This window comes from Scyliorhinus torazame, chromosome 29, assembly GCF_047496885.1.
Source record: "Scyliorhinus torazame isolate Kashiwa2021f chromosome 29, sScyTor2.1, whole genome shotgun sequence".
Taxonomy (NCBI): Eukaryota; Metazoa; Chordata; class Chondrichthyes; order Carcharhiniformes; family Scyliorhinidae; genus Scyliorhinus; species Scyliorhinus torazame.
The window spans coordinates 30,579,109-30,591,343 of NC_092735.1; the positions used below are offsets into that span (position 1 = coordinate 30,579,109).

General features: G+C 50.8%; 1 protein-coding gene across 4 annotated transcripts in view; it reads right to left on the bottom strand.

Moving 5' to 3' along the window:
• The window catches only part of LOC140403995 (synaptotagmin-1-like), a 194,246-nt gene that overhangs the window by 29,575 nt on the left and 152,436 nt on the right, over nt 1-12,235 (bottom strand). For all 4 annotated transcript variants that reach the window (XM_072492323.1, XM_072492321.1, XM_072492322.1 and 1 more), the window contains exon 5: nt 11,241-11,408. In XM_072492323.1, the coding sequence (XP_072348424.1) occupies nt 11,241-11,408 (168 nt within the window). The remainder of the gene's footprint in view (nt 1-11,240; nt 11,409-12,235) is intronic.

Below are 12,235 nucleotides of genomic sequence, written 5' to 3' on the forward strand. Positions count from 1 at the left end.
AGGGAGAGGCGGAGATAGTGGCAGCTATGGACGCGGAGAAGGCCTTTGACCGAGTAGAGTGGGAGTACCTCTGGGAAGTGCTGCATAGGTTTGGGTTTGGGGGAGGGTTTATCAATTGGGTTAAGCTCCTTTACAGACCCCCAGTGGCGAGTGTAGTGACGAACCGGTGGAGGTCGGAGTACCTTCGGCTGTACCGAGGGACGAGGCAGGGGTGCCCCCTGTCCCCCCTGTTGTTTGCATTGGCGATCGAACCCTTGGCCATGTCATTGAGGGAGTCTAGGAAATGGAGAGGGGTGGTCCGAGGGGGAGAAGAGCATCGGGTGTCGCTTTATGCGGATGACCTGTTGCTGTACGTGGCGGATCCAGTGGAGGGGATGGTGGAGGTCATGCAGACTCTAAGGGAGTTTGGGGATTTTTCGGGCTATAAGCTCAATGTAGGGAAGAGTGAGCTTTTTGTAGTACAGGCGGGGGACCAAGAAAGGGGGATAGGGGATCTACCGCTGAGGAGGGCGGAGGGGAGCTTTCGGTACCTGGGGATCCAGATAGCCAGGAGTTGGGGGGCCCTACATAAACTGAATCTGACGAGGTTGGTGGAGCAGATGGAGGAGGACTTCAAAAGATGGGACATGTTACCGCTCTCGCTAGCGGGTAGAGTGCAGTCGATCAAAATGGTGGTCCTTCCGAGGTTTCTTTTTGTGTTTCAGTGCCTTCCCATCGTGATCACCAAGGCTTTTTTTAAGAGAGTAGGTAGGAATATTATGGGGTTTGTGTGGGCGAATAGGACCCCGAGGGTAAGGAGAGGGTTTCTGGAATGCAGTAGGGACCGAGGAGGGTTGGCGCTGCCGAACCTAGGGAGCTACTACTGGGCAGTAAATGTGGCGATGATCCGCAAGTGGGTGATGGAGGGAGAGGGGGCAGCATGGAAGAGGGTGGAGATGGCGCCCTGTAAAGGAACGAGCCTGGGGGCGTTGGTGACGGCACCGCTGCCGCTCTCGCCATCAAAGTATACCACGAGCCCGGTGGTGGCGGCCAGTGGAGTCGGCACAGGGGTGCAATGGGAGCCTCGGTGTGGTCCCCCATCGGGGGTAACCACCGGTTTGTCCTGGGGAGGATGGACTGGGGGGTTTCAGAGCTGGCATCGGGCGGGGATTAGAAGAATGGGGGACCTGTTCACTGATGGGACGTTTGCAAGCCGAGGGGCACTGGAGGAGAATTTGGAGATACCCCCGGGAAATGCTTTTAGATACATGCAGGTGAGGGCGTTTGTGAGGCGACAGGTGAGGGAATTTCCCGTTGCTCCCGGCACAAGAAATTCAAGACAGGGTGATCTCGGGTGTAATGGTCGGGGAGGGCAAGGTGTCGGCAATATACCAGGAGTTGAAAGAAGAGGGGGAAGCGCTGGTAGAGGAGCTGAAGGGTAAATGGGAGGAGGAGCTGGGGGAGGTGATTGAGATGTGGTTATGGGCTGATGCCCTAGGTAGGGTTAATTCCTCCTCCTCGTGTGCCAGGCTCAGCCTGATACAATTTAAGGTGGTTCACAGAGCGCACTTGACGGGGGCGAGGTTGAGTAGGTTCTTTGGGGTAGAGGACAGATGTGGAAGGTGCTCAGGGAGTCCAGCGAACCATGTCCATATGTTTTGGTCATGCCCGGCACTGGAGGGGTTCTGGAGAGGAGTGGCGGGAGCAATATTTCAGGTGGTGAAAGTCCGGGTCAAGCCAAGCTGGGGGCTAGCAATATTTGGAGTCGTGGACGAGCCGGGAGTGCAGGAGGCGAAAGAGGCCGGCATTCTGGCCTTTGCGTCCCTAGTAGCCCGGCGAAGGATATTGCTAATGTGGAAGGAGGTGAAGCCCCCCATCCTGGAAGCCTGGATAAATGACATGGCTGGGTTCATTAAGCTGGAGAGGATTAAGTTTGCCTTGTCCTAGACTTACTCGCGGAGCGTTAGAGGAAGGTCGGTCAGCAGCAGCAGCAACCTGTGGGGGGGGGGGGTTGAGCAAGAGAAAACATGAAGGGTTTGGGAAACTGGCACGTGTGGGAGAGAGCCAGTGTACAAAGCTATGTAACATATCGCTTTACCATGTATATATCTTGCTATGTGCGATTTCTTGCTATTTTGTTACGGGGGGGGGGTTTATTGTTTGTAATTATCATAGAATTTACAGTGCAGAAGGAGGCCATTCGGCCCATCGAGCCTGCACCGGCTCTCTGAAAGAGCACCCTACCCAACTGCACACCTCCACCCTATCCCCATAACCCAGTAACCCCACCCAACACTAAGGGCAATTTTGAACACTAAGGGCAATTTAGCATCGCCAACCCACCTAACCTGCACATCTTTGGACTGTGGGAGGAAACCGGAGCACCGGAGGAAACCCACGCACACACGGGGAGAACGTGCAGACTCCGCACAGACAGTGACCCAAGCAGGAAAGGGTGAAAAATTGTGTTACAAAACTTTAATAAATATATATTTTTTAAAATACCCAATTCATGTTTTCCAATTAAGGGGCAATGTAGCGTGGCCAATCCACCTACCCTGCACATCTTTGGGTTGTGGAGGAGAATATGCAAACTCCACATGGATAGTGACCCAGAACCCAGGACCTCGGTGCTGTGAGGCAGCAGTACTACCCACTGGGCCACTGTGCTGCCCACGTAAATTGGGCTTAAAATCTTGGGAGTTTAGAAGAATGAGTGGCGATTTCATTGAACTCTAAAAAATTCGGAGGGGGTTTGGTAAGATAGATGCTGAGAGATTGTTTCCACCGTTTGGGGAATCTAAAACACAGAGGATTAGGGGCCAATCATTTAGGGACTAGGATGAGGGCCGGAATTCCCCCGATTCCAGACCGCCCCGCTACTGGTGCTAGTGAGGCCGGAGAATTTGGCGCTCAGACAAATTACCCGTTCGGTGCAGCGGGTCCGGAGAATCCCGTCGGCATGGACGGACAGAGAATCCCGCCCGAGGAGAAATTACTTCACTCAAAGGGATCTAGGGATTCTCCGACCCTGCGCCTGGGCTTGAGAATTGCGGGGGGGGGGGGGGGGGGGGGGGGCGCGCAAATCGCGTCACGCCACCCCGACGCGATTCTCCACAGAGTGTGGTCGGCGCTAGTCGGGGGCCGCTCTAGCGGCCCCCCTCCCGCTTAATTCTCCGGCCCAGATGGGCCAAGTGGCCGTAAGAAAAAACCCGAATCCCACTGGCACCGTTCTAACCTGCTCTGAGCTGGCGGGACCTCAGCGTTGAAGGGTCTGGGGGCGGCCTTTGGAGGGGGGGGGGGGGAAAGAGGAGGATGGGTCCGACCCCGGGGGGGGGGGGCCTCCGATGTGACCACGCCCGCGATCGGGACCCACCGATCGGCGGGCCGGTCTCGCTGTCCCCCAGCCTCCTTTCTTCCGCACCGGCGCCTGTACTCCTGCGCCATGTTGGGTCGGGGCCGGCACGGACAAGGGAGACACCGCGCATGCGCGGAAATCGCGCCGGCGGGACTGCGCATGTGCGAGTTCGCGCCGGACCCACTGCGCGAGCACGCATCCCCCGGTGCCCATTCCACAGCCGGATCAGCAGCTGGAGCGGCGTGAACCACTCCAGCGCCCTGCTGGCCCCCCGTAGACACCAGAATTGCTGATCCTGGCGCCATGATGGCGCCGTTGAGAAACGTGACGACGTTTCCGACAGCGCCAACACCTAGCCTCAGGATCAGAGAATCCCGCCCGTGAATCATTGGAATTCTCTGTCCCAGAGGGCAGCGGATGCTCCATCGCTGAATACGTTTAAATCTGGGATGGATAGATTTTTGGGGTGCGATTCTCCAGGAGGATTTCTAAGTGTGGTAGCGAGAATGAACTGCCGTGAGCTTCCCAGTGCTCGGCCCAGCAAGACCCCACGGGCTTTGCGCTGCAAAGGAAGGCTCGCAAGCAAATCCCACCAACAAGATTGAGCAGCACTTGAACAGTACATCCACAACCAAAACCGCTCAGCTCACAGCCATGGGAAGATAATGGACATGTGGTCAGTAGGTGCCCCACCCTCTTCTGAGCACTGGGGTGGCAAGCACAGCGCCCGCGGGCTCTTAGCCTGTGAGCGAAGGTGGCTCCTCACCTCCTCGGCTCCCCGCAGAAGCCCTTCCACAAGGTTCTCGTTTTTAAAAAGGAGTACTAATCAACACCAGCGTGACCACTTGTGGGGGTGGCCGCAGAATCACGGGAGGCCACTGGATATGGGGTCGCTCCCGTTACTTGTATGGAAATAGGGCTTAAGTGCTGATAATTGTTTCTCGCCATGCTATGGATGGGTCCCGTTTTCTCCTATGGGAGTGGACCGGTCGCATTGCAAACTGTTTGGCGCCTTGCGCGGTTCTCGATTTGAGCCTCTCCTGCTATTCACCGGCCTCGTTTCGCTCGAGCGAGAGCGCAATGAGGCCGGAGAATCGAGCCCTCGATCACTCAAGAAACTAAAGGGTACGGGGAGTGGGCGGGGATAGTATAGAATGGCGGAGCAGGGCGGATGGGCCGTACAGGGTCCACGTCTACTCCTGTTTCGTGTGTCCTTTTCCTCAGTCTCCAGTCCAAGGTACACCCTTCGTTTAGTTCTGCCGCGGGCGGCCAGCATTCCGCCAGCTCGACCCCCTTCTCCAGAATAACCCTCTCTAAATTGCCCTCCCACCATTTCCCCTTTCTCTCCTTCTCTAAAGACTTCTCTCCAACAAGGCTTACGGCCACCCCGCCCCATATGGGCTCTCCCTTTTCCTTTCGGTCATCTTTTTTCCATCAGCGAAACATCCGGGTAAATCCCGTCCATCCCGCCCCGGGAATCGGCGCAGGCTGGCCAGGAAATTTGGCGGACCATTCAGAGGTCCGTTGACCTCGGACAGGAATTTCCAGTGTCGGGACCGGCACGACTGGAAAATCCCACCCATCTTTCTCATTAAATTGGCGTTAAAAATGAAAATGAAGACAGATGTCAAAATTCAAAGGGAGTAACAATTCATACTGAAAAGGGTGCTGATTGGTTGGCAAGCCGACTCTGATTGGTTAAGGCATTGTCATGGCGAATGCGCCAGGGAACGATTGTCCTTCAATCATTTCTTTAATTCAAGAAAGCTGCAATGACTGGAGATGTTCGTCCTGCTCGCACAGGTGCCCGTGTACAAATATATGTATAGGTAGCTTCCAGCAACCGGACCACAGTATGAGGCTGACCAATAATCTTATATTGATTGCTTGTGTAATTCTTATCACGTTCGGGATTGTTCAGCAAGTGCTACCCAATCACCATTTAAGATTGCTGGCAAAGGAACCAGAGGAGATTTTCTTTACCCAGTGAATTGTAATGATCCACCTGAAAGGGCAGCGGAAGCAAATTTAGTCATAACTTTCAAAAGGGGATAAATAGTTGGAAAGGGACAAAAAAAGTTACGATGAGCAAGGAAGTGGGATTAATTGGACATCTTTTGCAACCAACTAGCACAAACACAAATGGGCCGAATGGGCTCCTTGTTTGCTGTCAGGTTTAAGCTCCATCCTTTTCCTATTGAGATTATTTTTCCGTCGAGATAATTTCCAGGTATGAGAATCAGATTAGCTCAAATTGTGGCTATTTGGAGGAAGGTGAAGTTGGGTTGATACACGGAGCACCTCAATCCATCATCTGACACGTAGATAGCAAGATCGCTCTATTGATATACCTTAATTTTCTTTTCGCCAATTTGCCCTCCTCTCCTGCCTTCATAAAGTGTGGTTACACAGATGTTGGGCACCCTTTAGTGCATTTGTTTAGCACCTTAACGCAGACCATGAACAAAGAACAAAGAACAATATAGCACAGGAACAAGCCCTTCGGCCCTCCAAGCCTGTACTGGTCATGATGTCAACCTTTGTCAAAACCCTCAGCACTTCCTTGTGCCGAATTCCTTGATACCCATCCTATCCATGTGTTTGTCAAGAAGCCTTTTGAATGCCATTAATGTATCTGCTTCCACAACCTCCCCTGGCAACACGTTCCAGGCACTCACCACCCTCTGTGTAAAAAACCTGCCTCGCACATCTCCTCTAAATTTTCCCCCAAGAACCTTAAACCTATGCCCCCTGGTGACTGAGCCCTCCACCCTGGGAAAGAGTGCCTGCCCATCCACTCTATCCATGCCCATCATAATCTTGTAGACCTTGATCAGGTCACCCCTCAACCTCCCTCTTTCTAATGGAAAACAGTCCGAGTCTATTCAGCCTCTACACATAGCTAACACCCTCCACACCAGGTAACAACCCGATAAACCTCCTCTACAACCTCTCCAAAGCCTCCACATCCTTCTGGGAATGTGGCGACCAGAATTGTGCGTAATATGCCAAATGCGGCCTTACCAAAGTTCTATACAACTGTAGCATGACTTGCCAGTTCTTATACCCATGACTGGCTTGCCAACTGTGCAAGGCATCACAGCAATCCTGTTTCTGTCTTCATCGGAATTGTTTTCCGGCAGGAACCTTTGAGTAGTAATCGGAAGTGGACTATACTCTTCTTCTCCTCAGCCAGCGTACCACTGAGGGCAAGACAATGGACAAGCCAACAGGCGAAGACAATAGATGCTCACCAATCAATTGCATCGTGAGGTCAAACGTAACATTCTAATTGCTGATCCGGTTGACTTCATTCAACATAGGTCTAACCTGTCGTCTTTAACTTGGTATGAAGCCTGCTTTTGTCTGTTGGACAGTTGGTGAGATTGAGATACAAAACCTACGCTCAGAGAGAAATACACCCAGAAATTACAGCCAATCATTGTTAGCTCTTACAACTTGATAAGAAAGTTTGTGATAGCTATTCAGCTGCATAGTTTGTTCTTTGTTGAACACAGATATCTGGGAATGATCGGCCGCAATTGATTTGTGAGCATCCTTTGTCTTCGCCGGAGTTGGTGGCCTTTGGTTCAAAGTTAGTACAGACATAAAAGCAAAATAACAGAAAATAATCACATTTCTTGACCCTAAACCTCTGTGGAAATTCACCCAGTCAGAATGTTAAAAGCAACCTGAGCATCTCCAATACTCAATGCCCCAATTTCTTCTGCGGTACATGTCTGTCTACTTCATAAATCAGCTTCTCCCAGGTTATTACAGTCAAGATCTGGCTCTAACTAACTGCTCCAATCTGTCATTTCTTAAATTACTCCAGCCAAGTGACAGCTGCCCAAGTCAGTCTTTAATCATCTGCTGTTTGTGAGCCAGCAGGAGCTGCATTAATCACCCCTTCAGATTGTCTGCAATGTCACACCATTTGCAGGGGGCACCTAGAGCCCAAACTGGTAGCAAAACAGAATCAGATCTGGTATCTTCAATGGGGAATGCTAAGAAGGCCCTATTCTGATAATTTCTGCACCTGTATCTTACGTCAGCAGAATCTAGGCAGCCATTTTAGGGAGATGCACAGCGGGGACAACGACAATTCACCACAATGATTTTTAAAAATATATAAACTTAGAGTACCCAATTATTTTTTTCCCAATTAAGGTGCATTTTACCTACCCTACACATCTTTAGGTTGTGGGGGCGAAACCCACTTAGACACAGGGAGAATGTGCAAACTCCACACGGACAGTGACCCGGGGCCTGTTCGTCGGCGGAGGAGGTTGTCCACCAGCGGGATATGCCGACTGCGCTGTTGTGAACGGGATTTCCCGGGGGACTGCCCCCCCTCGTCGCTGGAAAGCTCTGTGGGACCGGAATATTCCGCCAGTGTGAAACAGCCAGTAGATGGCGCCCCAAGTCTCAATGGGCATTTCATGTGTTATACACGAACTTCTGGGACGCAATTTGGCCAGGGCGTGGAGAAATTCCTGTTCTTCAATAGTGCCTCAGTATTTTTAACATCCACCTGTAGGAGACTTGTTGCTGTGCAGAGGCGGCGATTTGGCCCATCACGTCTGTGCCACTGTCCCTCTCCGAAAGCAACCCAGTTGCCCACAGCCCTGCCTTTTCCCTACAGCCCTGCAATCATTTTCTCTTAAAGGTAATTATATAATTCCCTTTTAATTTTTATCCCATCCTTAAAGTTGCAAAGCCAATGCGTGGAGCGGAGGGGGCAAACCCTTAATCCACCTCATTGCTTGTCCCCCTGTCCCCCGTAATTTCTGTGGGATTTTGTGTGCCCGACACTCTCTACTACCAGGGGCCTCGCCATGGGGTTTCACCGTCAGCGGGATTGGAAAGTCCCCCGGAGGAAAGGGCCAGAAAATGTCAGCCACTATCTATAAACACATCATTCAGACCCCCCGTAAACCTCTTCTCCAAGGAGAATAACCCCAGTTTCTCTCATTTATCCACGTAACTGGAATCTTTGGGTCGGCACGGTGGCGCAGTGGTTAGCGCTGCTGCCTCACGGCGCTGAGGAGCCGGGTTCAATCCCGGCCCCGGGTCACTGTCCGTGTGGAGTTTGCACATTCTCCCAGTGTCTGTGTGGGTCTCACCCCCACAACCCTAAAGATGTGCAGGGTAGGTGGATTGGCCACGCTAAATTGCCCCCTAATTGGAATTAAAAAGAAAATAACTGAAACCTACTTCACAGGAATATTCTTGTGCATCTTTTCTGCACCCTCTCTAATGCCTGCATATCCTTTCACACCATGAAGGAAAGAATACCTAATAATGCCACACTTACATTCCAGTGCGACACAAGAGTGCCAGCCTGGATTATGTGCTCAAATTCTTTAGTGGGGTCGAATCCAGACCTTTCGAATCAGAGCTGATGAGAGCAACTCTTGAGCCAGGTTGATATATTTTCTGGGGAAATCAGATGAAATTGCAGAATATGATCCTGTAATCCCATGCAATAAAAAAGGAATTTGAGTTATTCTGTCACCCATAAACCAGTAGCTAGGTTGTGTGGTTAAAGTTAGCTGCTTCTTCATGTTGTTAATCAAATGCAGATCATTCTTGCAATCGTATATTCGTGGACTATAATCAGTATGAATCGGTGTACGACAGAACATCTAGTTCAAGACTAGTTATTTAATGTTGAATAAACTGTGGGTAAACTAAACTATTGCGAGCCAAACATGGATCATTTAACCATGCTACTAGCAACTTCTGTAGCTCTGATCAAGACAGGGTTCCAGTGTCCTACTCCACTTGCATGACACCTAGTGGTTGGAGGCTATATACACATACATTGTTGCTGCACATCATTACAATAAGTGTCTCTCTGAGCTTTGTATACAGTGTCCTGTTGGGTGTTCCGATACACAAGCGAACCAACACGGTTGTAGATGGTACAACTCTGTTTTATTATTCTGTACAATAATAACTGTTAACTTCTGGCTGTGGTTCGTACTTCACCAGCTAACCTGTGGACCCAGCCCTAGCACTATCTTAGTGGGGCACTCAGCACAAGGTCTATGTCTGAGTGGCACGCTGTGAGCTCTGTGCCCTGAGCTATCTCCTGGTAGAATGAGCGGGAACTGTGGTGTTCCCTGTTTTACAGTGCATGTGCTTTCACTGGTGATTGGTTGCGATGTGTGTGTGTTGGTTGGTCCGTCTACCTGTCCATCAGTGTGTTTGTGATTGCACCATGATATGTTAATATGGATATCATGACATGACAGATGGTCACCTACAATATGCACATTTTCTGTGAGCTGAACCCCCATGTTTTTCAAGCTCAGGGATGTTAATGCAATAGACAAGCTTCTTTCTATCTTTATACCCAACATTGGAACAAGGGTAGGCGATTCAGCCCGTCAAATCTGCTCTTCCATCCAATTAGATCATGCCCGATCCTCCACCTCAGTGCCATCGGCTCATACCTTTGCCGTATCCTCATATCCCTTCGTATCATTAGTTTCCAGAAATCTATCAATTTCAGTTTTGAACATGCTCAATGACCGACTTCCCACAATCCGCTGGGGTAAAGAATTCCAAAGACTCGCCACCCTCTGAATGAAGACCTTCCTCCTCATATTACCCCACTCCCCAATTTACCAATTAGCGGGTCCTCCAGCCCTTCCCCCCCATACCCCACCTCATAAGGGCAGGGCATCCCCGGGCCCGATCCCCAGCACGGGCAAGATGCCACCTGGGCACCCTGGCACTGCCAGCCTGGCATTGCCACCTGGGCACCCTGGCATTGTCAGGGTGGCACTACCAGGGTGCCAGGCTGGCAGTGCCATGGTGCCCAGGTGGCATTGGGAGTGCCAGGGTACCACCCTGCCCAAAGCCCAACCACCCGGGAGCCCTCGACCGCCTGGGAGACCCCCCCCACCCCAAGTGCAGTTATGCCTGGTCGGCATTTGTGGAAACCAGTGTTATACGGCGCCCACTCAGGGTCTCCAAGGCAAGGCCATTAGGCTTAACCTTACACATCCTCTCCACATCCACCCTGTCAATAATCCCTCAGGATCTTATATGTTTCAATCCAGGTGCCTCTTACTCTTCTAAACTCCAGTGGATACAGGCCTAGCCTGATCGCTTTTCCTCATAAGCCAACCCATCCATTTCAGGTGTAAACCTTCTCTGAACTGCTTCCAACGCATTCACATCCTTTCTTAAATCAGGTGACGATCAAGACCTGGAGGCCGAATAGGCAAGTAAATGCTAGTTTATTCATGGTCAAAGGAAACGGCCACTATGGTGGCTATGGGACTACCAGCACGCTGGTCCCTGTCAGGGCCGGCTTTTAGACAGGTTAATTAGGAGCCCCAGCTGGGCAGGCTTCTGCCCACTCGCGGGGAAGCTCATATTCCATGAGTCCTACGGGGAGATGGATTAGGGTATCCCGGTGGACCTCGAGAGGGTTATTACAGTGACCAGTACTGTGCCCAATATGTGGTCTCACCAGTGCCCAGTGCCAATGAAGCGTAACCTCTCTCCTTTTGTATTTAATACCCCTCGCAATAAATGATAACATTCTGTTAGCTTTCCCACTTCAAACTGCTCCCACCCCTCTCACGGCCAAAACTTCACCCAAGCGTTACAGAACTTCACATATTCGCTTTGCAAATGCAACCGAAGTTTGGAGAGACAAAATATGTAATCGCGCTGCTTGTTGCTTTTCACGAACATGGTGCAAACATTTCACACGCCCACCCTTACACTCAAACTGAAATCCTGGTGTGAAGACGCTGCCATGGCAACAGGTGAAGCAATGACGGTGCCTAATAAAATCCAGTCACCATTGTGTCTGGCAATCTCACTAGCAACCACAGACAAATCAAAAGTTTAACCATTAGCTGCCTTTTCAGGCTCCTACCTTAAAGGTAAAGGACTCGTTAAAAGTAGGGTTGAGCGTCTTGCGATGAATTTTGGTCTCGAATTTCTTCTTCTTATCTGGCAAGAGGAAGACTTTCACATAGGGATCAGATGTCCCACCAATATCCAAGGCAGCCAGCTCAGCTGCCTGGATAATCCCGACAATGAGCTGGAATTACACAGAACAAGTCATTAGCATAAAACAAAACAACCGCAGAGCTCCAATTATAGTGCCCATGCCACCCTGACAGGCAGAGCAGCTGTTTCCTAACAAGACAATCTCTCCACAGCTTGATCCTTTGGCAAAACCAGTGGGTAACTGAGCCATATGGGCCTGGGAAGTGTGGCACCACATTCCTGGCTGGTCTCGGCCTAGATGGCAGCCCAGGGACTTCGACCCGTCTCAGTGCCCCTTTGTCAGTGATCGCTGGTGACGGCTCCGGGACAAAGACTGGAAGGTGCTGGAGGGCAGTGTTCAGGAAGAAGCATCGACAAAGGGACAAGATATCAGGAGCTGTTCAATACTGCGACGCGAGGCACTTCCACATTCAAGTATCTGGAGTAAACGCTGTTCTTTCCCACTCCTGGTGCATTTTTAATAATAGCAATTCTGACAAACCTGCATATATTGTCCAAACTTGGTTTCTCTGACAACTACATACCTTATTGGGCTCCTTCAAAGTGCACCAGGAGTCAAATACATGAGACTAAATTTTAACTTTCAGATACGTTTGTGCGAACTCTTAAGTTTCAGGGCCGTGTTTATCAGTGGTTTATCGAACCAGCTAACGTCTGGATTGCCCGACAGATTACAGCAAATGGGTGTGAAGACAGCCTACGTTAGTCTTTCAGCTCTATTGTTTGAAGAGAGTTTACGAGGATCAGACACGCAGCAGAGTAGATGGAGTGACAGAGTCGCAACCCGCACCGGTGGAGGCTCAATGTGACAATGTAGCACCCTGCTTCAGTGACACATCCCTAGAGATTATATAGCAG